This window comes from Chenopodium quinoa, unplaced genomic scaffold (assembly GCF_001683475.1).
Source record: "Chenopodium quinoa cultivar QQ74 unplaced genomic scaffold, ASM168347v1, whole genome shotgun sequence".
Classification (NCBI taxonomy): domain Eukaryota; kingdom Viridiplantae; phylum Streptophyta; class Magnoliopsida; order Caryophyllales; family Amaranthaceae; genus Chenopodium; species Chenopodium quinoa.
In genome coordinates this window covers 4,611,267-4,637,881 of record NW_018742461.1, presented here as the reverse complement: position 1 = coordinate 4,637,881, position 26,615 = coordinate 4,611,267, and the positions used below count along the sequence as shown (strand labels likewise).

The 26,615-nt window shown below is 35.5% G+C and overlaps 5 protein-coding genes and 1 non-coding gene across 6 annotated transcripts; 3 read left to right on the top strand and 3 right to left on the bottom strand.

Moving 5' to 3' along the window:
- The first annotated feature begins 168 nt into the window (after positions 1 to 168).
- Positions 169 to 4,487, top strand: LOC110718402 (protein terminal ear1 homolog). The gene is made up of 4 exons (XM_021897238.1): positions 169 to 488; positions 2,981 to 3,100; positions 3,235 to 3,376; positions 4,323 to 4,487. Exons 1-4 carry the CDS (start codon positions 169 to 171, stop codon positions 4,485 to 4,487), a joined length of 747 nt encoding a protein of 248 aa, XP_021752930.1.
- An 821-nt stretch (positions 4,488 to 5,308) lies between these two features.
- Positions 5,309 to 8,475, top strand: LOC110718891. The gene is made up of 3 exons (XM_021897825.1): positions 5,309 to 6,019; positions 7,901 to 8,107; positions 8,213 to 8,475. The coding sequence occupies exons 1-3, from the start codon at positions 5,600 to 5,602 to the stop codon at positions 8,291 to 8,293; spliced, it is 708 nt and encodes a 235-aa protein (XP_021753517.1). The 5' UTR covers positions 5,309 to 5,599; the 3' UTR covers positions 8,294 to 8,475.
- TRNAP-CGG lies at positions 5,415 to 5,486 on the bottom strand. The gene has a single exon. It is a non-coding gene; the product is annotated as a tRNA-Pro (tRNA).
- Positions 8,476 to 9,436: 961 nt separating the features above from the next.
- LOC110718401 (protein ANTAGONIST OF LIKE HETEROCHROMATIN PROTEIN 1-like) lies at positions 9,437 to 10,363 on the top strand. The gene has a single exon (XM_021897237.1). It carries the CDS (start codon positions 9,437 to 9,439, stop codon positions 10,361 to 10,363), a length of 927 nt encoding a protein of 308 aa, XP_021752929.1.
- A 1,023-nt stretch (positions 10,364 to 11,386) lies between these two features.
- LOC110718889 (protein DETOXIFICATION 46, chloroplastic-like) lies at positions 11,387 to 15,944 on the bottom strand. The gene is made up of 14 exons (XM_021897822.1): positions 15,301 to 15,944; positions 15,095 to 15,189; positions 14,595 to 14,703; positions 14,406 to 14,461; positions 13,762 to 13,817; positions 13,544 to 13,682; positions 13,268 to 13,405; positions 13,106 to 13,174; positions 12,899 to 13,009; positions 12,550 to 12,678; positions 12,371 to 12,448; positions 12,118 to 12,189; positions 11,901 to 11,963; positions 11,387 to 11,808 (listed from the first exon to the last, which is right to left on the bottom strand). The coding sequence occupies exons 1-14, from the start codon at positions 15,728 to 15,730 to the stop codon at positions 11,707 to 11,709; spliced, it is 1,647 nt and encodes a 548-aa protein (XP_021753514.1). The 5' UTR covers positions 15,731 to 15,944; the 3' UTR covers positions 11,387 to 11,706.
- A 7,332-nt stretch (positions 15,945 to 23,276) lies between these two features.
- On the bottom strand, positions 23,277 to 26,066 carry LOC110718890 (putative protein TPRXL). Its single transcript, XM_021897823.1, has 2 exons — positions 25,355 to 26,066; positions 23,277 to 24,107 (listed from the first exon to the last, which is right to left on the bottom strand). The coding sequence occupies exons 1-2, from the start codon at positions 25,508 to 25,510 to the stop codon at positions 23,502 to 23,504; spliced, it is 762 nt and encodes a 253-aa protein (XP_021753515.1). The 5' UTR covers positions 25,511 to 26,066; the 3' UTR covers positions 23,277 to 23,501.
- Between the last annotated feature and the right edge of the window lie 549 nt (positions 26,067 to 26,615).

Below are 26,615 nucleotides of genomic sequence, written 5' to 3'. Positions count from 1 at the left end.
ACTAGTATTAATTGTTATTACAACTATAATTATAATCTTCTTAATTTCCCTTACTATTCAAGTCTTCCTCCACTACCACCACCATCTTCAGTTGTACTTGCTCAAAATTACCAAAACTACCCTTATCATCATCAAGCTTTCATCAGCCAATCTAGCCCAATAAACCCTATGCAATTGGGCCAGCTACCTACAGCTCCTCCCTTGGGCCATTTCAGGTCTGGACCATCTCCGGTATGGCCCAAAAGCCCAGCTATCGGCCGCAACGAAGATGGTAGTGGTGGTGCAACAGGAAGATCAAGAAGTAGAATAAGGGATATTATTAATAACAATGAGATGAAACAAGGGTTTGATACTAGTAATAATAATAGGAATATAGGAAGAGGTTATATAGGAGGAGAGAGAAAGATAGAAGGTAGAGTGGTAATGGCGGTGAAGCCTAATGGAAGTGAGACTACTGCTATGATCAGGAACATTCCTAATCAATATACGTATGTTTTTTTTTTTTTTTTTTCTTACTTTCTAATTTATCTCTTTTTATTTATTTTGTCATTTTTATATAGCTTTATTGATTCATTTTTTTTTTTTTTATATATTTATGATTTTAGTACTCTGTAACTTTTAACATACTCTCTAGAAATTTCCTTCAAAAAAAAAATAAAATAAAAAAAAATACATACTCTCTAGTAATTAATATTGATTTTTGTTTTTTTAAAATTAGAGGTTATAAAAATTTATGATATAGTATAATTTGACAATGCCATGCGTTAAATCCATGTTTTTTTTTAATTAATGAGGAGATTCGTTATTTGAATTTATGCATATTTTTTTTGTAATTTTATATTTATGCTCAACCCAAGTAACATTTGGTAAATTTTTTGATGTCATTTGTTTTTTTGATCAAATCTCTTAATTTTGTTAATATATTGATTTTTGTTTTTTAAAAATAGAGCTTATAAAAATTAATGTATATTTAAATAATTTGACAATGCTGCTATGCGTTAAATCCATGGTATTTTTTTAAATTAATGAGGAGTTCATCAATTGAATTTATGCATATTTTTGTGTAATTTTATATTTATGCTCAACCCAAGTAACATTTGGTAAATTGTTTGATCAAATCTCTTAATTTTGTTCTTACTTGAACAGTGATTGTCTCATATGTAGTAAGAGTAAAAAAAATTCAAAGTTGGATCAACATTTAAAGACAGTACATTATGCAAGCTAGATGAAATTTAATTTCACTTATAAATTTCAATTTGCTATTTCATTGATAAGCTCCATGGTTTTTGGCATTAATTGCTTTATTTATTATTCTATAATTTTTTTTTCCAATTTATAATTTTAAGGAATATTCATATTGTTTGCTCATTTTGGGAAAATGTGCTAGGGAGTAATTTTTTTTGTTGGATATTAGAATGTAATTATTGCCTTGAAAAACACAAATAAATTTGCTTATTTAAAAAAAAATAAAAAATTGACACATGCATGCAATGAATAATATATTTTCTAAGACACGTTTGATTGATTGATTTACTGGTTTAGCCCACTTCAGAATGGTCTATGACGTAGCTTAACATACTAGAAGTAGATAGTACTCCTAGTAATACAGTATAGGTTAATCATAGGTGGTTCTGGGCCGGAGCGAGGTGGTCGACGGAACAGGGCCCCTAAATATGAGGGGCCCCAAAATATAGATATATGTAATTAAGTTTAATATGATATCATGAAATTGCAGTTGGTGTAGTGGTTAGAGCAATTGTATTGTGTATACAAGGTCTTGAGTTCGAGACAGTTGGCTTCGAATTCATCCAAATACTAGTACATTGAATGTAGCCTCCCTCTAGAAACCTCCGCCGAATTAAACCAGCAAACCCAATTTTTTTCCCAAAAATTCAGTTTTTTTTTCTCCCAAAAAATTTTCAATCTACTATTCTAATTCCAAAAAAACTCTATATCTTCTAAAACTCTATATTTTCTTATTTACTTTCTATTATTATCTTCATTTTCTTCAATTATTCAATTAATTTTCAAAATTTTTCATCTCCCAAAATTATTTTTCCCCATATTGGTTCATAATTTCAACGGTTTTGTCATTGGTGAAGACTTTCGATTCGACGCTTGCTGTGTACGAAGGCTTTTGCAATTTAAAACAGGTTAACAGGTTTAATTTTATTGTTTTTATTTATTTTTTTTCTAGGGAATTTTTAGTGCAATATTGTTGAATTTGAGGTTAATACCGAACTGGGTAGAATTGAAAATGAGGAAATGCAATGTACGTTGTGTTTAAATGGGGATTTTTGTTTGTTGTTATATGAGAGAGAATTTCCCAATTAATTAAATTGCCAAGTTTTTTGTGATTCTTCTGTTTTCACTCTTTCTCTCTTAAAATAGAAAACCCAGTTGATAAATTGTTGATTGAACTTCATTTTACCCAGAAAATTAGTGACTTAAAGACTAGATATAAAAAGGTCTCTACTAATCAAAATAACATTCTAGTATTCTACAGTACATAATAACAACATAGCAAATAAAAAAAGTGAAGGGCTAGAACTAATACGACAGAACTTAATACTTCGTATCACATTTTGAATCAAGAAGCATAACATCAGCAAAATATTGTAAATGGAATGCACTACAGATAAAAAGCGGAGACAACACATTTGCACAGTGCTAAGCAGGAAAATTTAATTTTGACGAATTTTCTGATGTAACGAATTTTTTTATCAAATAAAAATTGGGTATTAAATTTATCGAGTAGAAGACCCCATTTTAAAAAGTTGAACAGGGCCCCAAAAATAATTTGCAATTTTAGCCCCGGCACTGAGGTTAATAGGTGTAATAATTAAATTATAATAAGTTGAACAGGGCTCCAAAAATAATTTGCAATTTTAGCCCCGGCACTGAGGTTAATAGGTGTAATAATTAAATTATAATAATGATTATATTTCTAAGCATATACTCAACGTTTAACTTGTTTCAGGCGTGAAATGTTGATCAAGTTTTTGGATGAATTCTGCCGCATTGAGAACCAAAGATTGCGCCCTAATCATAATCGTCAACCTCTTGCATATGATTTCCTCTACTTGCCTATTGATTTCGTGTAACGATTTTATTTTTTGATCGACTATAATTCATTTATTTTCTTAATTTGAACAAAGTCTTCATTTCGGGTTAGTTTTATGATTTGATGCATGTTGATGATATATATAATTCCATTGGTTTATTAATTAATAGGAGTGGTGCTAACAAAGGGTATGCCTTTGTCAATTTTACCCATGCGATCGCGGTGTGGAAGCTACACCTTGCTTGTAGTAATCAACCCTGGAGTCATTGCAAATCTCCTAAGATTTGTAAAATCAATTATGCCTCCATTCAGGTATATTATATTATGATTAAAATACTAAAATATCTTAATACAAAGGTCTCCTAATATCAATTAGATACATGTCATACATGGTTACATGATCAGTGCAATAATCCATCTCTCACAAGTTGCAACCCCTACAATATAGTGAAATTTTATGGCAATTGCAAGCAAAAAAAAAAAAAAAAGGAGTTTTAAATTTTTACGAGTATAAATTTTCTAACTTTAAATCATGTATAGCAATAATAGTACCATAGTGACGATAGTTGAGGATTATATTATACTTTGTTGTATGCCTACCCTAACTCGAATCCTTAAAGACGAGTTTATATTATTGGTATGTGATATGGCTTGTTTTCCCCTCGAGTTGCTTCTATAATTTGACTATATATATGTAGGATTTTAGGTTTTGTGGTTGACTTTCTCTAATCCAATCTCCATTGGATACAATAATGTATCATTTGAATTCTAGTTAGCTTGATTGAGATTTGAGGCAAAACCATGCATTTATATGGTGACATTGTACCTTTGAAGTTGAGAGTTTGATTTTAAATTACCAACCTACCTCTATTTTAATGCATGACCACTCTACATGTCTTTTAGGTCATATTTTACTCCTTAGGTACTCTTTACCCTCATAATTAATTAATTACTCCAGAAGTGTTTGTAATTAGGGTTCATTAGGTATCATATCAAGACGATTTAGTAATTTTATTGAATTTAATTAGCTTGAAATTGTTACGTACTATACCATTACAATACCTTAGAAAATATATGTAAGAAAATGCTAGCTTAGATCACTACTACTCTATTTGATCGCATACTCTTATTATGTTCTAATTGTGCAATTTGGCTAGTTTGCTTGCGTAGTGGTAAACTGACATTTGTAACTTGTTTTATTACACAACGAGCTTGAGAATCTTGTGTAACCGTATGCTAATTTTTTATAATTTTGCAGGGCAAGGAAAGGCTAGAGGAACATTTTGGTAGAAGTAGGTTCATCTGTAACCATGACGATTATTTACCAGTTTGCTTTAGCCCTCCTAGAGATGGTTCTGGTGCTTCAGTGGCCGAAACTACAATTGGCACCCGTATCTCCTCCTCATCCCATCCCAAAAACTAATCATTCGTTGTACTTAATTAACTCTCAGGTCTAGCTAGTTTGAGTGATGATAGTCTAATCTCTAGATTATCATTATGGACGACTTTTGGAGCTTATATATGTAGGTTTTGGAGGGTGGAACTCGGCGCCTAATCTATGTCAAATCTTCAAAAGAAGGATATGTTGGATATAACTCCGAAAATACACTCGACTATACGAAGTTTATTTTCAGTCTTATGTCCAGCAATTGGCATTGGCAGGTGGTTGGTTCCACCCTTTTTTTTCAACTTCTTGGTAATGTGTAATTGTAATTCCACTCGATCTTTCTGCTGTGTATACTGCATGTAACATATTTTTGAGTCCTTGAATTTTAATTGAAGCTTTCTTTTGAAGGTGGGCTATACTTTTTTTGGTTGATTTGACATGATAATTGTAGCTAGGGTAAAGTTGTGTCCGAGGCACGAAGTATATTGCGTAGGATGCATTCAAAATTGCCTTGACAAAATCTTCACCTTTACAATTTCTTATCCAAGGTACATGAAATGTAGCCACACGCTATGCAAATGGTGTGTTCTATTACTTGATTTTTATGCATAAGATCTTATGTAATATGGAGTAACGTGTAAATACAACATGTAAAGAACTTAACATACTTCCTTTGTTTTTGGTTGACACATTTCTTTATTCACGCTTGTAAATGCACGAATTCAACGGTTGATATCTTTAATTATCGTTAAACATAATTTATAAACAGTTCACATTTTAAAATAATAAATCGAGACAAATCTAACAAGATCATAATACATGACTATATTACTTATTATTTCGTATTTACTTCGTTTTAATCACAAAACATTGTCAAAGGAGAATATACAATAATGCTAAAATCAAAATGTAACAATATAAAACATAAAAAATATAGCTAAGTACGAAGTATATTTAAAAAATGGGGCGTTCCGGGAATCGAACTCGGGACCTCTCGCACCCGAAGCGAGAATCATACCACTAGACCAAACGCCCTTATTGATAATCTTACACAACCTTTCTAGTAAATTTAAACAAAAAAGGATAAATTAGTTAATTACATAACCTCCAATTTTCTGCCATTTTCGGATAAATAAAAAAAATAAAAAATGGCAACCACCGCAACACTAACACAATTCCTCCTCCACCGCCATATCTTCCGCCCACTCCGCCTCTCAACCACCGTCCCTTTCTCTCTCCTCCACACTCCTAAACTCTCTTTCTCTCTCTTAAAAACTCAAACTCAACCACTTTCTTCTTCATTTCCCCTGTTTTGTTCCCTTGAAGAAAACATAAACATTAGTAATTCCGACGATTTTAAGGAAAATGAAGCAACCCCAGAACCTAAAATGGCTAAAATTAAGGTTGGAGATTTGCCCAATTTGACTGTTAAAGAAAAGAAGGATCTTTGTTCTTATGCTAATAGTCTTGGTGATAAGCTTAAGTCTCAACAAGTGGGTAAATCTGGTGTTACTGATAATGTCGTTTTTGCTTTGTCTGAAACTCTTGAGGCCAATGAACTTCTCAAGGTTTGATTTTTGTACTTTGTTCTTGTTTTGTTATTTTGATTGTTGTTTGTTTTGGGTTTTTTTGTGTGAAATTGTTGAATTTGTGTTTTTGAGGTTTTACATTTAAGGGTGAAATTTTAGTACTGTTTATGATTGAATGAATATGGGAATTTGTGGAATTCGAATTTGCTTGAATTTGATTGTTTATGGAATTTTTCATTTGGGAATTGGGAATTGAGTTTCAGGGGTTTAGGGTTTATCATGTGGTGGTAGTAGTTTTGTTTTGGATTTTTTGTGTGAAATTGTGGAATTTTTTTGTTTTTGAGGTTTTACATTTAAGGGTGAATTTTTAGTACTACTATGGTTGAATAAATATGGAAGAATTTGATTGTTTATGGAATTTTTGATTTGGGAATTGAGTTTTAGGGGTTTAGGGTTTATCATGTGGTGGTGGTGGTAGTGGTAGTTATGTTATAGAATTATGCTTGGTAGTAATTTGCTGATGGGAATGGGGTTTTGATTTAGTGTAATGATATTGGAAAGTTGGGGCTTGGTTTAGTAGCACCAAAAGAAAAGGATTTTGTTGTAGGAACTATGGAATTGACAATTTAGATTATGCTTAGAGTAAGAGAAAAGGAATGATTTAGGGGGTAGTAAGAATTTATACTTAATTGCGAACAAGAAGGAACGGAGGGAGTAGAAGTTAACATAATGTGGGTGGAGGTGGTGGTGGTGGTGGTTCATACAACCTATGGCATTTTATGTGATTACCTTGACTTTTTTCATAAATGGATATTGGAGAAGTGTGAAATAAGGTGGTTTTGGGGTTTGGATTGTGAGTTGCACTATTCATAAATCTTGGGGATTAGTTAGTATGTTTGAATTTTCGAAGAACCTGTCATCCTTATTTAGGACTTCGGAATTGGGAGTTATAGATAACTCTCATTGGTGAGTGATCATTCTCCTCAACTATTCTACAGAATAGTGAATCCCATAATAGCTTTTACCCAACTGTTTGATTCCATTGTCCCAAGCATATCTTTATGGTGTTTTTGTTCCATTTTGGGATGGAATTTTTTATTCGGGCATTTGATGCTTTGTTTGGATAATGTGGTCCATTGCGTATGTGACTGATGTACAAGTATAACGAATGTATTCTCTGGTTCATTGTTCATAGTATCTGGTTTATTGGATAGTGAATTTCAGGAGTTGCAAAGCTTCAAGGCTTGCTGATTTCATGAGATGATTTGTTGATGCAGGTTAATTTAATTTCTGCTGCAATCCGTAAATTACTGTTGTGGTATTGTTTGAATGATTGTGGTGCTAAAAGATATCCTTATCTTGCTATGTTCTCACTTCTCAGACAAGTTTACATATATGTAAAAACTGCAACCTAGACAGTGCAAGAATCTTCTTCTTCAAATACCACAACTCTTCTTCAAATAACATGTTCAAGTAGTTAAATTTGAATAACACAACTCTTCTTCAAATACCAATGAAGATATCAAGTCACTGTAAATGTTTGAAGACGCTTGCTGTGGCAACTTCATATGTTTTGGTTAGACGTTATCATTGCTTTTGTTTGGACACATGACACTGTGTCTAGTAGAGTTAGTGGATTTAGCTTGGCATCCTGGATACCCCTCCATGGTTTGATTTCCAAATTCCAAAGCTAGTAATTTGGCTTTAAATTCATTTTGCAAGATCTTTTTTTTTTTATCAACCTTGTAAATGTTGTGAACTCGTGACCAACGCAACTTTTTTTTTTTTTTTTTTCTTTTCTTTTATGGCAGGATGAATGCAACTGTTTTATCAAATCTCTTCTTCCTGTACTTGTATAAAAAATGATTTTTTTTTTCTTTTTAATTTCGCTGAGCTTGTTTACATTGTATGTTAAAACAGCTTAAGATACATAGAACCTGCCCAGTCGAGCTGGATGATGTTGTTAAGCAACTAGAACTTGCTACTGGATCTGTTGTTGTAGGCCAGATTGGTCGAACAGTCATATTGTACCGGCCAAGCCTTACAAAGTTAGAGGTCGAGAAGAAGAAAGAGCGTTCTCGTAAGCTTTTTGCTCAGAAGAGGGAGAGGGCTCAGGCCGCTTTCATGGTACATTTTACACCCAACAGGGCAACATATGTGATCAATGTGAGTGATAAATCAATTTTTTACACATTAGTTTCTGATTAAATTTTTCTATGTGAAAAATTGCAGAAAAGAGAACAATTTCCAAAACGTCCAGGAGGTCCAGGTCGAGGGCAGTTTGGATATCGCAGATCCGAGAAGGTTGCCTAATAGCTTACCTGTTTGCTATTGTTGCTCCAATTATTAGCATCACCTGTCATAGTGTAGATCATTTTTCCCCAATTTATGCCACTTCTGTAAAATTTATCTATGAGTATAATCTCAAAATGCTTATGTGCTTCTTGAAGCTGTTCCCTTTTGTATTTATAGAAGATAAATCAGTTTAAGCTTTAGCAAGTGCAAGCCGATATGAATATTTCTTTCTTCGTCTATTGCCAAACAAGATAACTCATATCATTGCTGCTAGCTTAGTATCATTGCTGCAAGTATCATATCATAAGCAAGATAATTCTATTAATGTCAACTCTTCCCAAACGCCTTTATAGAGAGATTCTCCTTAAATGGGGTAAGAGATACCACAATAAAAACGTCTACTCCTATAAGTTATGCATGTCAACTCATTCAGCTTCAATTACCAACTTCGCCTGACCACCAATCTGAACTGCACCCAATCATCATACTATATGAGAATAACGGGATTGGTCTCTCTTTGCACGAGTGCATACATAAGATTTAGGATATCCATTATATACTCAAGTGTACAGCATGATACATGCTGAAAATTGACTAGGATCCGAACCCTTTTTTGACCTAATGAGACTCATAAAAAATATGGCCCACAAATCCGAAGTACACTAAAAATCGGCCCAGAAAAGCTGATACATCCAAACTCCCAATTCTTAAGGGCTCCACAAAAAACCTTTTATTCTTATTACCTGATAAAGTATAATCAGATTCTGGTTCAGACTTCAGACAGAAATAAGTCAGATGCAAACAAACAGAGGAGAGAGAAACAGATAGATCTGACAAATGGATTCTCGTCAATTAGCAGCTCTACTCTCTTCTCTAATCTCTCAACTCACCCTCTTAATCCTTCTCCTTTACCCTTCTTCTCCCATTCCCTCTATTCCCGATTCCAATTCCCATTCCTCTGATTTCCAAACAATTTTTTCTCTCCTCCACCACTTCCTCTCCTCCTCCGAAATCGCCGCTTCCCTTTCCCTCCGCCGCAAACGGAGGCGAACCCATTTATCGGATCCCGATTCCGACCCGGATTCCCTTTCCGGGTCATCCAAACTCGCCCGACTCGCCCGAGTCGACTCATCCCCTGACTCGTTCCGGGTCTTCTTCAAAATGGCTCCTTCCACCTTCGAGTGGCTTTCCGGGTTGCTCGAGCCACTCCTCGAATGCCGGGATCCAGTTGGATTGACTTTAAACCTCTCAGCCGAGCTACGGCTCGGTATCGGGTTATACCGATTGTCAACCGGGTCGGACTATTCGGAGATTGCGACCCGGTTTCGGGTCACTGACCAAGTTGCCAAATTTTGCTCTAAACAACTTTGCAGGGTATTATGTACAAACTTCAGATTTTGGGTTGGGTTCCCTAACTCGGCCGAGTTGAACTCAGTGTCCCAAAAATTTGAGGACATTACAGGGTTACCCAATTGTTGTGGGGTGATCAGTTGTTCAAGGTTTAATCTCAGTACAGAAGAGAGTATTGCTGCTCAAATCGTTGTCGATTCGTCGAGTCGAATTCTGAGCATTGTAGCCGGATTTCATGGTCATAAGAGCAACACAAAGGTGCTAAAATCAACAACATTATACAAAGATATACAAGAAGGGAAAATATTGAACTCAAAACCTGTTTATTTAGGTGGGGTTGGAATACCTCAATATTTGGTTGGAACAAATAATGAGTACCCTTTACTACCTTGGCTTATAATCCCATATGATGACCCTGTACCTGGATCAAATGAGGAGAGGTTCAATGCTGCTCTTCGAGTACCGCGAATTTCGATGCTTAAAACGGTTGCTAGTTTGAGGAATTGGGGTATATTGAGCAAGCCTATTGAGGAGGATTTTAGGAGTGCTGTTGCATATATTGGTGCTTGTGCTATTCTTCATAATGCTTTGTTATTAAGGGAGGATTATTCAGGATTATGTGATGATTTAGAGGATTATACTGTTAATGATCATGGGTTAGTACAATTCGGCTCTAAAATGGAGGAAATTTCTGCTGATGGATGTCTAATCAGAGGTGCATTGGCAACAAAACAGTGAAGAAATGATTCAATATGGACAGATTTTTTCATAGGATTTTTTTTTTTTTTTGATTGATTTTTTCATCACTTGATAATACAAATTTTTCATTGAGTGAAAATTGTTATTTATTTTCCTTTTTCATGAATTTTAGTTAATTAGATGATGATATTTGCCGTTTAATTAATCTGTATACGATACGTAATATAGTAGGTTTTAGGTCAGATGATCTAACTATACGGCTTTTGATTGCTTAGTCATGGAATAATGATATTTTAATGTTTCTACTATAGGAAGATACTTATATTAATGGACATATGAATCACCCCTTTGAAGGGTTCCTCATCTCATTTCAATGGACCATCTTACCTTAAAAAAAAAAAAGTTTAAAGATATGATATGATTTGAAACTTTATTATATGGATTTAATCATAATGCAGGGTATCTGAAATCAAGTCCTCCCTAAGCAGCTACTTGATTGGGCTGTTGGAAAAAGTTAAGATAAAGATATCTTAAATATACCTTTCCAAAGCTATAGTCTAGCACTGATTTAATATTTTAATTATGGTGTGTTTTAGTCAAAGGAATGAAATCACTATTTGTAATAATTAATTAGTGAAAAAATGAATGTAGGAAAGCACAAAAGCACCCTATGACCCTTCAGAACAGAGAGGACCAGAATTAGGAGGAAAGGTGTAATCACATATTGGGATTAGGTTGTGCAATAGTTAATTAGTAATGTACATTAAACATTAAATAAGGCCCTTATGCCCCCGCGCCCTGTATTAGGTATTTCAAAGTACCAAACACTTTGTAGAAGGCCGAGGGGAAGGAAAGACCTCAATTGGGTTCTTTCCGGTAAGGCCAATTTCTGTATCGTTCTAATTTTATCAGAATTCTGTGAAGGGGTGAACCAACAAAACCCAGAGCGGTTCTTTTCTAAAATATGTATCCTTTTGAAAATTGTTGGCTGCCCCTATTGACACTTCTTGTTACAGTTATCATTCTGCTTTAAACAGGCCTATGATTGCTCAATGAACTGTATAACTTTCAAGGGCTTCTCAATGTTTCAATATCTGATTTAGTATGGATAATATGCATCTGGCTTGGTTCCGGTCTTTGAAGCATTAATATGAACAACAAGCTTACACAGAACAGTAGAATTACACTAAGTAATAGTATACAAATCAACTATCATTTGCTGTATAGATGCACCGTGTTACCAAGTAGCCGAAGTAGGTAATCTTCTAAGCCTCATTTGGGCTACAGAAATTGATGAACGCGACTTCTAGACCATATGCTGTGGTTTTAAAAACACCCAAAGCACCAAATTTTATCGTTAAAAAATGTGGCTGGTACAGCATCTAAGCTGTTTTTAGCTCAGACAAATTAAAACGGAGAAGATCCTCTGAAAACAGTATCCCACTCGGAGAAAGAAGGCGTTGTAGAGCAATAAAAAATCGTGCCTAGAAATTGAAGGTGGAGGGGGAATGCGGTCAGGCAATGTTAGATGATGTATTAAAAAGGAGTGCTGAAAATTTGAAGGAGAAAGAATTACCCATTGAAATCCAATTAGAGCAGTCCAGCAGCCTACCAAACCTAAACCTTGGCTTCTCACAAGCTGTCATAGAACAAATTGTAAATGTGTTAAATTATCTTGAGGGAAGCTAAGTGTTTGGGAAATTTAGATGGAAAAGAGGAAGACAGAGAATAATTGTACTGAATATCAGCAAGAGGCCGATAAATAAATATCAGAAAGTTCAGCATCGCAATACCAGCAATACAAAAGAGCCCAAGACAAAACATGCACCCATTGATGTACTAATGAATTTGAGGTCCCTTCCAGCCTGCATGTCAAAGGCGATAAACCAATCCAATGTCAACAACCATAGGATGATTAAGACTATGACAGTATGACTTTTAAAATTGATTCACGAGTGCAGTTGTTTATATGGTGACACAATGACTAATTACTTGACAATTTACAGTTCGACAACGAAATGATCGAAATGAAATCTCAACTCTTACCAGCAATGTTCCCTCACAGCTGAGTATACAAGGAGTCACACATAAAGAGAGAAAGAATGGAACCCATACTTTGTGCATCTGCAGTCATCCCAAATTTTGACTTGTGTTAATCTACATGTGTTTGCAAGTCCAACAAGCATTACCATTCATGTATTTTTATAAAGGAAAACAAAACTAACCTCTGCTATAACTGCGGGATCAGGGGTGAAAACATTGGGAGCCAAGAAAGGAATGGATGTTGCAACAATGCCTAGAAAAAGTCCGACAGAAGCCCCTATGATCAAAAGAGATTTCAGCAGATCTCGGGCCTGTATAAGTTAAACATTCACAGCATCAGTAATATAAGTAAACTCCTAAAAAGACTTGTACATTGAAGTGTCATTCAAAATGTCCTCAAATTATGACTTAATGATGAATAATGACTATGATTACTATAAGAGGCACCTACTCGGAGCTAAAACAAACCAGACCACCAGGATTTGGTGGCAGTCTTGTATAAAAAGGACTGGAAACTGACTGTTAGAATACCTTAACTAAACTTCGGTTTACTCCATACAGCAGCTCTGGCATGAATGACTGAGCTGTCTGAGAAAGGGGTTCACCCCATACTGCACACATGTGGAATATTTGAGACAGGACCTACAAGGTTTTCAGTTGGCAATACATTAGCCACTTTAATTTAGCTTCAGTACAGAGCCAAATATTATTCAAAAGCCTCAAACAAATTAGGCTCACCTGATGAGCAGCAATTGTATGCGTTCCCATGGAGGTAGCGAAGTATATTATCAAAGAGTAAAAGGACACCTAAAACAACATTAACATATGCTGAATGTCAGCTGATTTTTACTTCAAAATAGCTATAATTCAAACTTGATGCTACTTAAATTCACAACAAACCTTTGAAACTATAGTTATAAATACTGGGGCAGCAATTGCAAATATTTCTCGAAGTTCAGGGAGCGTTGGAACTGCAATAGAATACCCATTGTATCCTTTCTTATTTAAAGCATCAATCATCGTGTAGGCTGCAACAATCTGAACAAAGAATATTCCAGGAATTGAGATCAGAGACACAAAAGCAAAATAACAACAGTAAGAGATAATTTATAGTAGTAGAAAAAGAGCGGGATAGCAAAGGTAAGAGAACAAAGAAGATAAACGGACTGAGCTCACCTGTGATATTGCAGTTGCCCATGCTGCACCAGCAATCCCGTAGCCAAGGAACATGCAGAGTACTATATCACCAACACCATTTAAGACACTTGCAACTACCAAGGCCTTCAAAGGTCCCATTGAATCTTTCATGCCCAGACTAATAACAAATGAGAAAATATATGTTTTAACATAGAGGTAAAATAGAGATTAACTTTTACGCAGGGAACATCAAGTACCTTGCACTCTGAGCAACCCATCCTACAAGAATAGCAGGCCATGCCAAAGCTCGAATCTAGCAGGCAAAAGAAAAAGTCTTTGACTATCATCATAGGAAGAAGGATGTGTGCGCAAATAAGACTCAACAAATCAGATTTAAGCAAACCAAAATACCATGATTTGGAGGTAGAAAGTTCAGAGCTATCCATGTAACAAACAAGTGCATTGAAGCAAGGAAACATGGAAGCACCTTGTTTTAGATACAACAGTATCCAAGGGATGAACATTTGAAGATTGTTATATCAAGGATACATATGTTCACTCGTGTTACCTTAGTCATAATACAAATATACAAAGCCATATGTACTTGAAAAATAGCAAATGTATCAGTCTGTTTCATGAACTCGATATGTTTAACATCTCTAGTGTAAGTACACATTGAAACATCAGTACATCACATTCCTGTGTGATCAAAACAATTTGAAAACAATGCCAAAATTTGTCACAGGTACTCCTAATTTACAACTTTTTCCTCAATTACAGACCAGACCAATACCTCTTCAGCAGCGCAGGCAGTTATTGCCCCAAATAGCTACCAAACCAACTAGAAAAAAAGACACAAGACACAGAAGTGATCATACTATAGTAAAGTAAGTAAACAAACCTGAATATAAGTATTTGCAGCAGGCAAAAGGTGCACATTCTGTGATCCAGAAAAAGCTGCAATTATAGCAAGCAAAAGCTGCAATTATAGCAGAAAGAATAAAACTTACATGGAAGAAGCGAAAATGATCAAGCATTTTACTGAAGATCACGTAGAAACAGAAATTGTTCTTATACCAGTTTTATTTACCAGTTAAAGCCCATGAACCAAACAATTTCGTAAATATAAGCATAGACACTCCACAAGCAAAACCCACAAACAGCAAAATTGATATTTGATGCTGCACTTGCTTCTCATCCTGCATTAATCACACACATTACACTTCATTGATCACCGTGTACAAAGTCATACAAAAAATAGTATACACTCGCTTGTTACTAAAATAATAGGCGACATTTCTATTTTGGATCCCCTCAACTCAAAATGCGCACTAAGACAAAGTAATTTAAACTTTGAAATTTCGAAAATCACCCTCCACATTACCCTAAACCAACCATTTTAAGAAATTACAATCTTTTGGCCTTCTAGACTGTAAAATTTTTAACAACTTAGACGTAACAATAGTCGTGTAATGATATCTTAACTCGATTCCTTGAAAAACATACGTGTGATAAAATGTGGCCTATTATTTAAAAATAAAAGTCATGGTGTAACACTACTGTAACTAATTAGTGAAAAGAGTAACGCACCTGTCTAGCAAGTGAAGTTGCAACCATATTAGATGTTGCAATTGAAAGAAACATAAATACATAGCTCATATAATCACAAAGAACAGTTCCAGGACCTGCACATTCAACATTACATCAACCCCACTTAATTAGATCATAATCACAAATTCACAATATAAGATTATTTAAAACCCCAAAAAAAATCATAAACATAAAAATGATATTACCCAAAGCAGCAAGTTCAATGGAGCTGCCTTGACCAATAACAGCAGTATCAATGAGACTCATCAAAGGCCCACAAATCCAAAGCCCAGTAGCAGGCCCAGAAAACTTGATAATCTCAATCATTTGATTCCATAAGCTTGGACTGGTGGATTTCTCAGTTGTGGGGTCCACCAAATCAGGGTTTTCTTCTTCATCCCTAAAATCAGATTCACTGGAAAGTTCTTGAGCAGGGGTGATGCAGTGAAGTTTCTGGGAAATGTGATGAGTTGGGTGACTGAAAGTTGGTAACTTTAGTGGATTTGAAGAGGGTTTTGAGCGGAAATGTGAGGAAAGGGAAGAGGTAAAAGAGGGGAAAGGGAAATACGTTGGGTTTAGAGTTAAGGGTTTGAGTTGAATGAGAGGGGAAAAGGGAGTAATGGCTTTGAATTGCATTGTTTGTTTGTTTGTTTGTTTAGTACAAGGAAAATGAAGAAGATGATGAAGAAAAGGAAAGAAAGTAACTTAGGAAGTGTTTGATTTTGGAAAGAGAGGAGAAAGGGTAGTTGGTACTTGTAGTCTTGTGGAAGTTGATATCCTTTGAAAGATCCAAGAATGACCTTAATGATATTAAAGTGATAGGAGTATAATGTTTTGTAAGTTTGTAACAAGGTTAAATTTTGTCAAAGCACAAGTGCTCCAGGGATATTGTTAGATGTACCTGCTTTCTGTAATAGGTTTAATGTGGATGTAAAATGAGTAACTTCATTTTTCAACTCTTTTTTCATATGATTAAATAGGAAAAAAAAATGACAATAGTAAACTTAAAGTCACTGATCGATAAATTGAAGGGAGCTCTAGTCACACATTTTATTTGCATCACTTTCGAACTTGACATTATCACGCACAAGCTATTGTATCACACTTAGAGTTAAACAAGCAACATAGCCTCTCCTAAGTAGACCGCGTTTTCCACCCAACTTTGTATTGACGGATAACCACCACGACACCACCACGGCACCGCCATTTTCACCTAACCACCACACGTCCACACCCAAGCCAACACCAATACCTATCCCCCCTTCCCTCCCATATAATTGGTGAAGTTTAAGGGATCCACTAACACAACACTATTCTAGGTAGTTCTATATTTCTTGTTTGACTTTGACAGTTGATGGTCAAATATTTACAAAATTCATTTTGGTTATTCAAACACGTTACTCGAACTAAGATGGAAGGCAACGAAAAGCTTCTGGTTATAAAGTTAATAAGTAGGAGTACTTTACTACTTTGTATCATATTGACTTCAACACCTACCTTTATACATGAATCTGATAAGTCTTGCTCATTTGGGTGTGCATTGTACATTTATACCTTAATACAAATTGATATAGAGGCATTCTAAAGTTAATAGATGAAAGGTGAAACAACGATGAATTATGGACTTACGGAGTAATGATAAATCTTGTGATTCTATAATTTGTACGTCTTTACATGATTGAAATCTACGGCTACAATCAATAAAATTTTATTTTATACCGAAACATTACGGACTTACAGAGTAATGATAAATCTCGTGATTCTTTAATTTGTTCGTCTTTACATGATTGAAAATTTGTAATTTATAGCTACAATCAGTAAAAATATTTTTTATACTGCATATATTACTTTATAATCATTATTCCAAAAACAATTACATGATGGTGGAATACTACAAGTCTATAAGCATACTTCCCTACAGCAACACTGGTGGAAGCAGAGCAACTACATATCTTGCGCTTACAGATTCTCCAACCATTTTGGGCCCTTTTCTTCTTCCACCACAACTGCTAATTCCTATTGGGTCAAATGAAATAATGCATAGCCTAGTGGGCTCCACTCCATTCTTGCCACTCAATCAATGTGACTGCTAGTGTCTCACAACTGATAAAGAGGAAAAATGCTTTCACTCGGTCTTATTATTCACTAATTGGTTTTAATATGAAACCTCCTTGGGCCTTATTTGTGAACCAAATTGGTCTCCTCTTCCTTATATGGATTGCCTACCCCGTTTCATGTTATTTTAAAATTTAACATCGTATTAGAGCTCGAGTTGTGGGTCTTCTCTAAACTTTCTAATTAGCTCTAAAGTTTTAAGGAAGGGGTAACTCCTAGTCTCCTACCATAACCATTGATTTTTTTATGGAACTTTCTTGGGTCTTGTTTTTGGATCAAACTCTTTTCCTCCTTATTTTAGGTTGTCTAGGCTTGTTTCATATTATCCTAATATTTAACAACTAGGAGTAAAAACCGAATTTCAATATAACCCGATACGATTTACAGTATCAAAGAGATAATCAAATAAATTGAAATTATTTGAATATCTAATCCTCTATCGAAGTTATAATTTGTTGATGTAAATTTTTAAACCCCTCATTTAAATAGAAACTTTTGTGTACAACATAGATATACTTCACTACAAAAATTAGAGTACATCAAACAATTTTAAGATGTCTTTTAAAGTTTTAATTAAATTTGGGTAAATTTTGACCTAGTCTAGGGGTTAATTTAAAATTGATACGATTTTAATGTAATTAGATCACAAGATAAGATTTATAAAAATAAAATAATTAGCTTCACACGGCGTGACTTAACTTCAACTCACTTTATCAATAAAAGAACTTTTACATATATTGGGATAACTATTGGTTTTTTTTTTTTTTTTTTTTTTTTTTTTTTTTTTTTTTTTGGAAAAACGTTAGGCATATATTAAAACAAATCATTTTCCGCCAAAGCAAGGGAAAACGTTAAACATATATTAAAACAAATCATTTTCCGCCAAAGCTATAATGCTTTGGGGGAAAATGCCCATACAAACAAGCTCTGAGTTTTCGTATGTATTCCATCTAGCTACTAAATGAGCCATCATGTTGCCTACACGTTTAATATGAGAAATATTAACAAACTCTAAAGACAAAGAAAGCTGAGAAATCTCTTCGTAAAGCAGGTACAAGGGTGAGAAACCCTGCTGATTGCAGTCCACTCTCTTAGCAGCGTTGATGGAGTCAGTTTCAATCCAAATTCTCCTATACCCAAATCTGTGTGCAAGCTGTAAACCGTATCTAATTGTTGTTGTTTCGGCTTGCTCCACGTCCCATATTCCTTCATATTTTCGCACTGCAGCAAAGGTGATCTCTCCTCTGTGATTTCTGACCACGGCACCCAGCCCCACATAAGAAGTAGCAGCCAAATGCGCATCCACGTTTAGTTTCAGAACACCTCCAAGTGGGCATGACCAGTTTGTTGCTGACAGAATGGTTGTAGGACTTGGTGCTGCACACACTTTTCGCACATAGGAGCAATAATCACCAGCATTTTTAATAAAGCTGCTAGCAATTAATTTCGGGTTGAGGGTCTTGTTCTCAAATATCAGCTTATTTCTGCAGAACCAGATGGACCACATCATAGCTAGCATTTGCACAAAATTCTCTTTACCAAGCTTACTGGCCAACCACAACAGTTTGCTTTGAAGGAGGAGGCAGGAGCATCTTGCAGCAGTGGTGCATGTACATATCCATCCCAGACTTCCTTGGCAAAATGGCAATCAACAAAATATGGTTGACAGATTCAACCTCAATCCCACAACAATTATAGATTTCATCATATGCAATGTGACGATAGAACAGGACTTCCTTGACTGCCAGACTTCCTTTGCAAGCCTTCCACAAGAAGTGATTGAGCTTCGGTTGTCTATCATTGCGCCACACAATCGACCACACTTCTTTTTCATCATCAGACATGAAATTCTCTATGGAAGATAAGTGGCCAAGCCTTCCCAACCAATAGCCAGACCTGACACTATATTCTCCATCCTTAGATGGCCACCAGAACAAAGAGTTCTTTTTTTTTTTTTTCTGTAGATTGAAGTTGGCAATTGCAGAATTTTGTCGCAATCTTCACTCGTAAAAAGAGTTCTAAGCACTTGTGTGTTCCACTCTCCACTTTCAGGATAGAGGAGAGCAGCCACCTTTAAATCAGGATCAAAATGAGGGCTGTGTGATGGGACTGCAGTACTTGGCTTCCCTGGAAGCCATGAGTCAAGCCACACCCGGATGTGCTCACCATTTCCCACTCTCCATTTGAGACCTTCTAAAAGCAAAGATTTCGAACCCCACAAACTCCGCCACGAGTAGCTCGGATTATGACCTCTATAGGCCTCAAGAATCGACCCATTCTTAAAGTATCGACCTTTCAAGATGCTGTGAAGGAGCGAGTTCGGCCTTGTATGCAACCGCCAAATCTGTTTGGCCAAAAGGGCTTGATTAAACACTTTTAAGTCTCGAAAACCCATACCCTCCCATCGATTTTGGTTTACAAAGAGAATCCCAATTATGCCAATGCATCTTTCTCATTGTCTCATTTGATCCCCACCAAAATCGAGCTAACATTACATGAATTTCATCTAGTAACCCATCCGAAATTTTGAAGATGCTCAATAAGTTGGGATCACTTGGGCAAACGCCTTAATCATTACCTCCTTCCCGGGTCTTGAGAGCAATTTTTCTATCCACCCTTGTATCCTCTGCCATACCCTCAGTTTCAAGCTTGCAAAAATCACCTTTTTCGACTTGCCGATAATCGTTGGTAATCCAAGATACTTCTCATGTTGTTCCACTTCCTTCACCCCTAAGTTATCCACAATTTCATTTCTACGGTCAACATTAACACATTTGTTAAAGACGACATCGATTTTGTTCAGATTGACACTTTGACCGGATGCTCTCTCCTATTTGCTGATAATGTCAACTATCACCGAGCATTCACTAACCATAGCTCTAGCAAATAAAATGTTGTCGTCGACAAAGAACAAATGTGAAACTCTAGGGGCCCCATTACATATCTTTGCTCCATGTATTCTGTTATCAATTGCAGCCTTTGATATGAGGATAGAAAAAGCATCAGCGACCATAAGGAACAAATACGGTGAGATGGGATCTCCTTGTCGGAGACCACGAGATGGAAAAACTGATCCGGAAATGCCCCCATTTATCTTGAAAGAGAAAGATACAGTAGATAAACAGTTCAAAATCCTTCAAACCCAATTGTCATCGAAACCTATTTTATACATAACTCTTTCCAAGAAACCCTATTCGACTTTGTCATATGCTTTTCTCATGTCTAATTTCATAGCAATAGAACCAGTTTTACCTTCCCCTTTCCTCTTCATGGCATGGAAAATTTCAAAAGCAACCAAAGCATTATCCATTATTAACCTTTTCAGGATAAATGCACTGTGATTTATGGATATAATTTTATCAAAAAAAGGTTTTAACTTGTTTGCCATCACCTTTGAGATGATTTTATACAACACATTGCAACAACTAATTGGTCAGAATTCTGTCATACGTTTAGGATACTCGCATTTCGAAATTAAAACCACACAAGTTTTATTGACTTTACTCAAATCAACATTACCATGCCACCAGTTTTTTACAAAGCATACAATATCCTTTCCAACAATATGCCAAAATTTCTGAGAAAATAAAGCACGTATACCGTCGGGTCCCGGGGCCTTATTTGGATGCATTTGGAAAAGTGCATTTTTAATCTCCAAGTCTTCCGGCTCTGCATTAAGTACTACATTCATATCATCCGATACTACACGATCAAGACCCTCCATTGCTTCCTCAAAACCACTCGAATTCCCACGAGAAAACAAAGAACCGAAGTGATCTGCAACAATTTTTTCCATCTCTTCCTTTCTTCCTCTCCAAACTCCATCATTATCAAAGAGACCCGCAATTCTGTTGTAGTGCTTCCTTTGGCTCGCTTTTTGGTGGAAATAAGAAGTATTCCTGTCCCCATCCCTCATTTCGTTCGCCCTAGCTCTTGCATGCCAATAAGATTCCTCGAGACGATGTAAGTCATCAAGTTCGAGAGATAGAGTACTACATTGTTCCAACATTGTCGCGTCGGGACTCCTACACTGAACTTCCTTTAATTGATCCTCCTTCTCCTTGATTTTCTTTTTTATATCACCAAAAGTGGTGGCTGCCCAGGAAGATAAGTTGTCCGCACATAAGGAAATTCTTCTAGTTGTCTGCTGACCTTTACTGCCTTCCCATGCCTTCTTGACCACTTCACCACACTCATCATTAGAAAGCCAAACCACTTCTCCCGCTTGTCACTTGCACTCAAGAGGATTGGTGCATGATTCGAACGGTAAATACGAAAATGTCGTACCTCATGGAACGGAAAAACCGAGCACCAACTGACATCTCCCAAGAAGCGATCAAGGCGTTCTCTAACAAAAGTGGTTGGATTAGTTCCCCTCTTCCAAGTAAAGATACTCCCTCGGAAACCCAAGTCTTTCATCCCACAGTCATCAATTGCCGCTCTAAAAGCATTGTAGACACGGAAATTTTATACAATTCGAGTTATAAAATAAATCAAACGAATCAGTTTAAAAGAATTCTAAGTCACAAAATGGGCTAGGCCCAAACCTACTAAGTCCATCCAAGGGGTTCTCATCTCCTATAGATACACCATTCTTCCATCAGTTGAAGGGATCCAAAAATCATTATTCCAAGAGCTTATAAACTCAAGTGGAATTCTCATGCCGACTTGTTCAGATATATTCAAACATATCTGAACGGGATTAAGCTTCATAAGCCCGCGTTCAGATGTATTCAAACAAAACCCTTGAATACAAGTTGACATCATCTAACGTCACCCTACATTCAAACTCAAGTCGACGTCATCAAACGTCACCCTACAGGTGTCACACACACACGTGTCATCGTCAAGTTGCGGAACAGAATCAGAGGACTTAGTTTATTTTATTATAAACTGTTATACAAAGATTGTATCCAAAATTCAAATATTAATATAAATTCATTTGTTACTTTATTTCCCGTCTTTATTTATTTAGACTCGAAATTTGTGTAAACAAGCATCCATCACCCTTTCACTTCTAGTAGCTCCGCCTTCCTTCTCGTCCAAGCTTACAATTTCATTGAAGTCGCCAAAAATGATACACGGAACGGGACTACTAGCTTTGATACGGGACATAAGTTCCCAAGTTAAGTGTTTGTTTTCTTGCTCCGGCCACCCGTAAATGCCTACTGCTCTCCATGATGGAATGTCATTGTGATCACACACATCAACAATAAAATGGTGATTTGCATTTATATCTTTCCACCAAAACCCCATACTACCCTCTACTTGCGATAAGTTGGAACTTCCAGCACTCATACCACTTCTCCTGGGCTTCTTTTGAATCCCACGAACATGAGGGAGATGAAACTGCTCCTCCTCGTAGCTTCTAGCTCCCCTTTTATCCCCCACTTTAGTATTATTAGATTCACCTGCCATGGAGACGAGACTCTAGCTGTATCATCATAAAAGCATTTAGGGGATGACACCCCGTTATTGTAATCACATTCCTTCATCATTTTTAGTCTGAAAACGACTCGGAAGATCGAGTAATCAGCCTTCATTCCCAAGGAAACCCTAGAGGGTAAAAGCCTTAAATGCAATTAATGAGTTAAAGACTTAAAGAATATCATCAGTTAGTTCACTAAAATAACACAAGGGAGTAGAGTTTTCCATTGCGTGTTACCTTTTAGCACTCCTTAAATGTGTAATTCAAATGCTTCCAATAGATAGGTTTGTGGTATTTACTTGGGAGATAAGAAATTTTCACAAGGGCTTCGCGATTGGAGATCAGAGTACCATGGTGGTAACTTGGTAAGGCATCAGAGCCCGGAGATGTCATAGCAGTCTGAAGATGGCATTGCAGCCCAACGATGTCATTACATTACTGACCATTAGCTAACTTAAGCAACGGAGGGAGTTTCCTTGAGTAACCCTCGAGGGCAGTTAACATGCTTTCATTGCAGCTACTAAGTATGCTACTCGTAGCCTGAAAGATAGGCATAACTGTTCAAACCATCCCATCCCCATATTTCGGATACTAATAGAACAAGCCAAGTATTGAAAGACATTTGAATCAAAAGAAGGATGAAAACTAAAGAAATTTTTCCTTAATCATGTATAACTTTAGAAATGTACAAGTCTATTTGTCTATCATTAAACTACCTATCTCGCGTAGATCTATCATCTTCCATAAGTCTGATACTAAACCATTCTAGAAGTACTACCCCCACCAAGAAATGCTAGGATAAAACCATTCAAAATCCAATCAAACTGGCTGCATCCAACTTCCTAGACAACGAGCTCATATGAGTCATATCGATATGTTAAGATCAATCTTAGGCTTCTTATTCATCGTAGGCAAATGAACAACTGAATTGCACTTAGGACATTTAGGATCATTCTTCGATATCAACACATATAGCAAGCAAGCAGGACAAGCTGCAGCAATCAATAACCCTTCATTTTGATTATCAGAAGGCAAGGAATTCGACAACCTTGATGACTGCCGTTCCTCTTCACCAACTGACAATGACAAGGAATTCGAGGGTGATGGAGACGACTTTGATGATGATCTGACAGTCGTAGGCATCATCATCCAACGCTTCTTCGATGAAGACGACGAGGAAGTTGATGATGAGGATGTAGGTGAGGCTCTCTCAGCTCTATCAAGGGCTGATTTCACCTTGTCTAAAGTACATACACTAGAATAATTTGAGGGTTGATTATTAGGGATTAACTTAAGGTCTAAACTTGGTTGTTCAAGCAGTCCAAGTGTTGCCTTTGTATTGGATGATGATGATGATGATTGTTGAAACACATTTAAATCTTGGGGTTTGGTGGAAATCTCTTTTGCCATTTTCTTCTGTTCAGATGCTGAGTTTGCAGGATTGCATCTCTGTATGTAGACTTTTCCTGACTGAAAAACAATTCAGATACAACGCGTTAATAAACCCGAACATTAATTACACCAATCAATACGTGACACTAGCTAATACATAAACTCAAACATTAATAACACCAAGCAATACGTGAAATTAATACGTACCGTCTTATGATATACTATTACTATGTTCAATTTGCCCTTGGGGCTATGAATATGCAAACTCCTTTTTTATATATTTTTTTTGAAGCAATATATTTTTGGGTAGTGGACATGATACTTGAACATAATTTTTTTTGGTTATTTATTTATTTATTTTTTCTATCAGAAAACAGAACATAGTACTACTCATAAGTAGTCTCGAAATACCCTCAAACAAACACAATTAAGAAACAGCTTTAGCAAGGTTTTTTCTTTCTTTGAAAAACTACAATATTAATTACTCTTCTCAGTCTTTAAGATTGAATTTTGACCACTTACATTTCAAAAAATTATCAATATTATACAATGTACTATAGTTACGTTTGAGGTATGTATTAATTCTTCATATTTCTTCCGTTCTTCTATAATTGCATCGTTTGAACTTTCACATTTGTCAATCACAACTTTTGACTGTATTAATATCCTTAATTATCTTTTGTAAACTTTACAAAAAAAAAAAATAGATATTTTGAAAGTACATATTGACACGTATCTAACCAGGTTACACGTGATTAGTAAAAACTCCATCCAATAACGGAGGAAGTAACTTCCATCAACATGTATTAAATATGAATCAACTCCACCATTATCAACCAGGAATATCAATTTAAGCATGCCAACAAAATTAATTGTCCTGACCTTCAAATTTAAGGTAAGGTACTAGGATTATGAAATAATTATTAAAAAGTTAATCAAGATTTGAACTTTGTAACATCTTAACATTTACAGATATAATCAGAGGAAATATGAAAAAAGAGAAATAATAGAAAAAGAATGAACGTGAGCAATCACTATATGCTTAAAAGTCACACATTGATCATCGTAGCATTTATTATGTCACTTGAATGATGCAATAAATTTCTGAATTCATAAATAAATACATTTCTTCAACATTAAAAACGAAAAAAAAAAACCAAAAATATAAAGTGCAAAATTTTAAATGAACTACTAGTATAACCCATACATGATCACCGATCATCTATTTACAAAAAGGTCACGAGTTCAAACATTGAATAAACCTTTTTAACTCGAGTAATCAAAACATACTAAACGAAAAGTAAAATAAAATAAAATTATCGTACCTTAAGATCAAGACGTTTTTCCCAACCATTAGGAACATGCAAATCAAGGTCTAATTCTTTAGATTCAATACCAAAACACCCACCAAGAAAATCACGAGTAATTAACCCAGATTTTGTATTATTATCTTTAATCAACATACTAACATCAGCAGCCATAATTTTATTCAAATATATGTTTTCTTTGAAACAGAGGAGAGAGAAAATTGGAAGAAAGAAAAAGTGGAGATATGAAAAGAATGAAGAAGAAAGAAAAATGAATTAATAAATAAAAAAAAGGGGAAGTTCGAATTTATTACGGGGTGGGAAGAAAATGATGAAAATTAAATGAGGGTTTGGAATTGGGTGTGAGAAAAAAATTAAATAACCATTAATTAGTTTTGGTTTTATTGGTGTTGGAATTTAATGTTATAGCCAAGAATGAAAGGAGCGTAGTAGTAATAAAGAAGGGATATTGAAGAGTTGTGGGGTAAACTTATTAATTAATTTCTTAGGAGAGAGAAAATATTTTTATTTTTTTATAAAAATAAAGGAGGCGTGTGAGTAATTGGGGGGTGTATTTAATGTTGTTTGATGATAATTAATTAATGTAACAAATTGCTGTCTTTTATTGTGATTGTTTTCGTATTCTTTTTATGGTCTATATTGGATTATTAATTAGGTCACCTACTATGACAAATCTTAAGTACTTATGATGAATGACTTGTACGTCCCTTGGCAATTTGGCATCTTTGGTCTATATTAATGTACATGTACATACGGAGTTATTGTGTGAATTTATAATGAAAGAATATTTCGTGGATGGATGGATGGACCTACTTGTTATTATTGTTAGGGTTGTTCTATTGGGCATGAGGGTCGGAGAATTCTGATATGGAAATTTTGGGTCGTGGTTTGGGTTTGATTAGTGCGTTGGGGATTAAATTGACCTGTATGTCAGATCTAAGTTTTCATTGTGTTGGATCGTGTCATGTTTTCATAATTATTATTTTACGTCAAAACTTTAGAATTTTGAGTTTTGACATGCCCTTTCTGTTGCGATCGTGCCTTATGTATCCTGATTGAGCCGGGTTAGGGTAGACCGGTGCCGTCTTTAAAAATTCCAATATGACCAATTTGAAATCACGTCATGCTCATTATGAATAAATAGGGGAGGTGGGGTGGGGCTTAGTGGGCACTTAAGTAGTCATACTATGTAAAAGTACACCCAAACAATATAACCTGATTTGCTCGACTTGAATAGTTAAATCATCAAAATTGTACC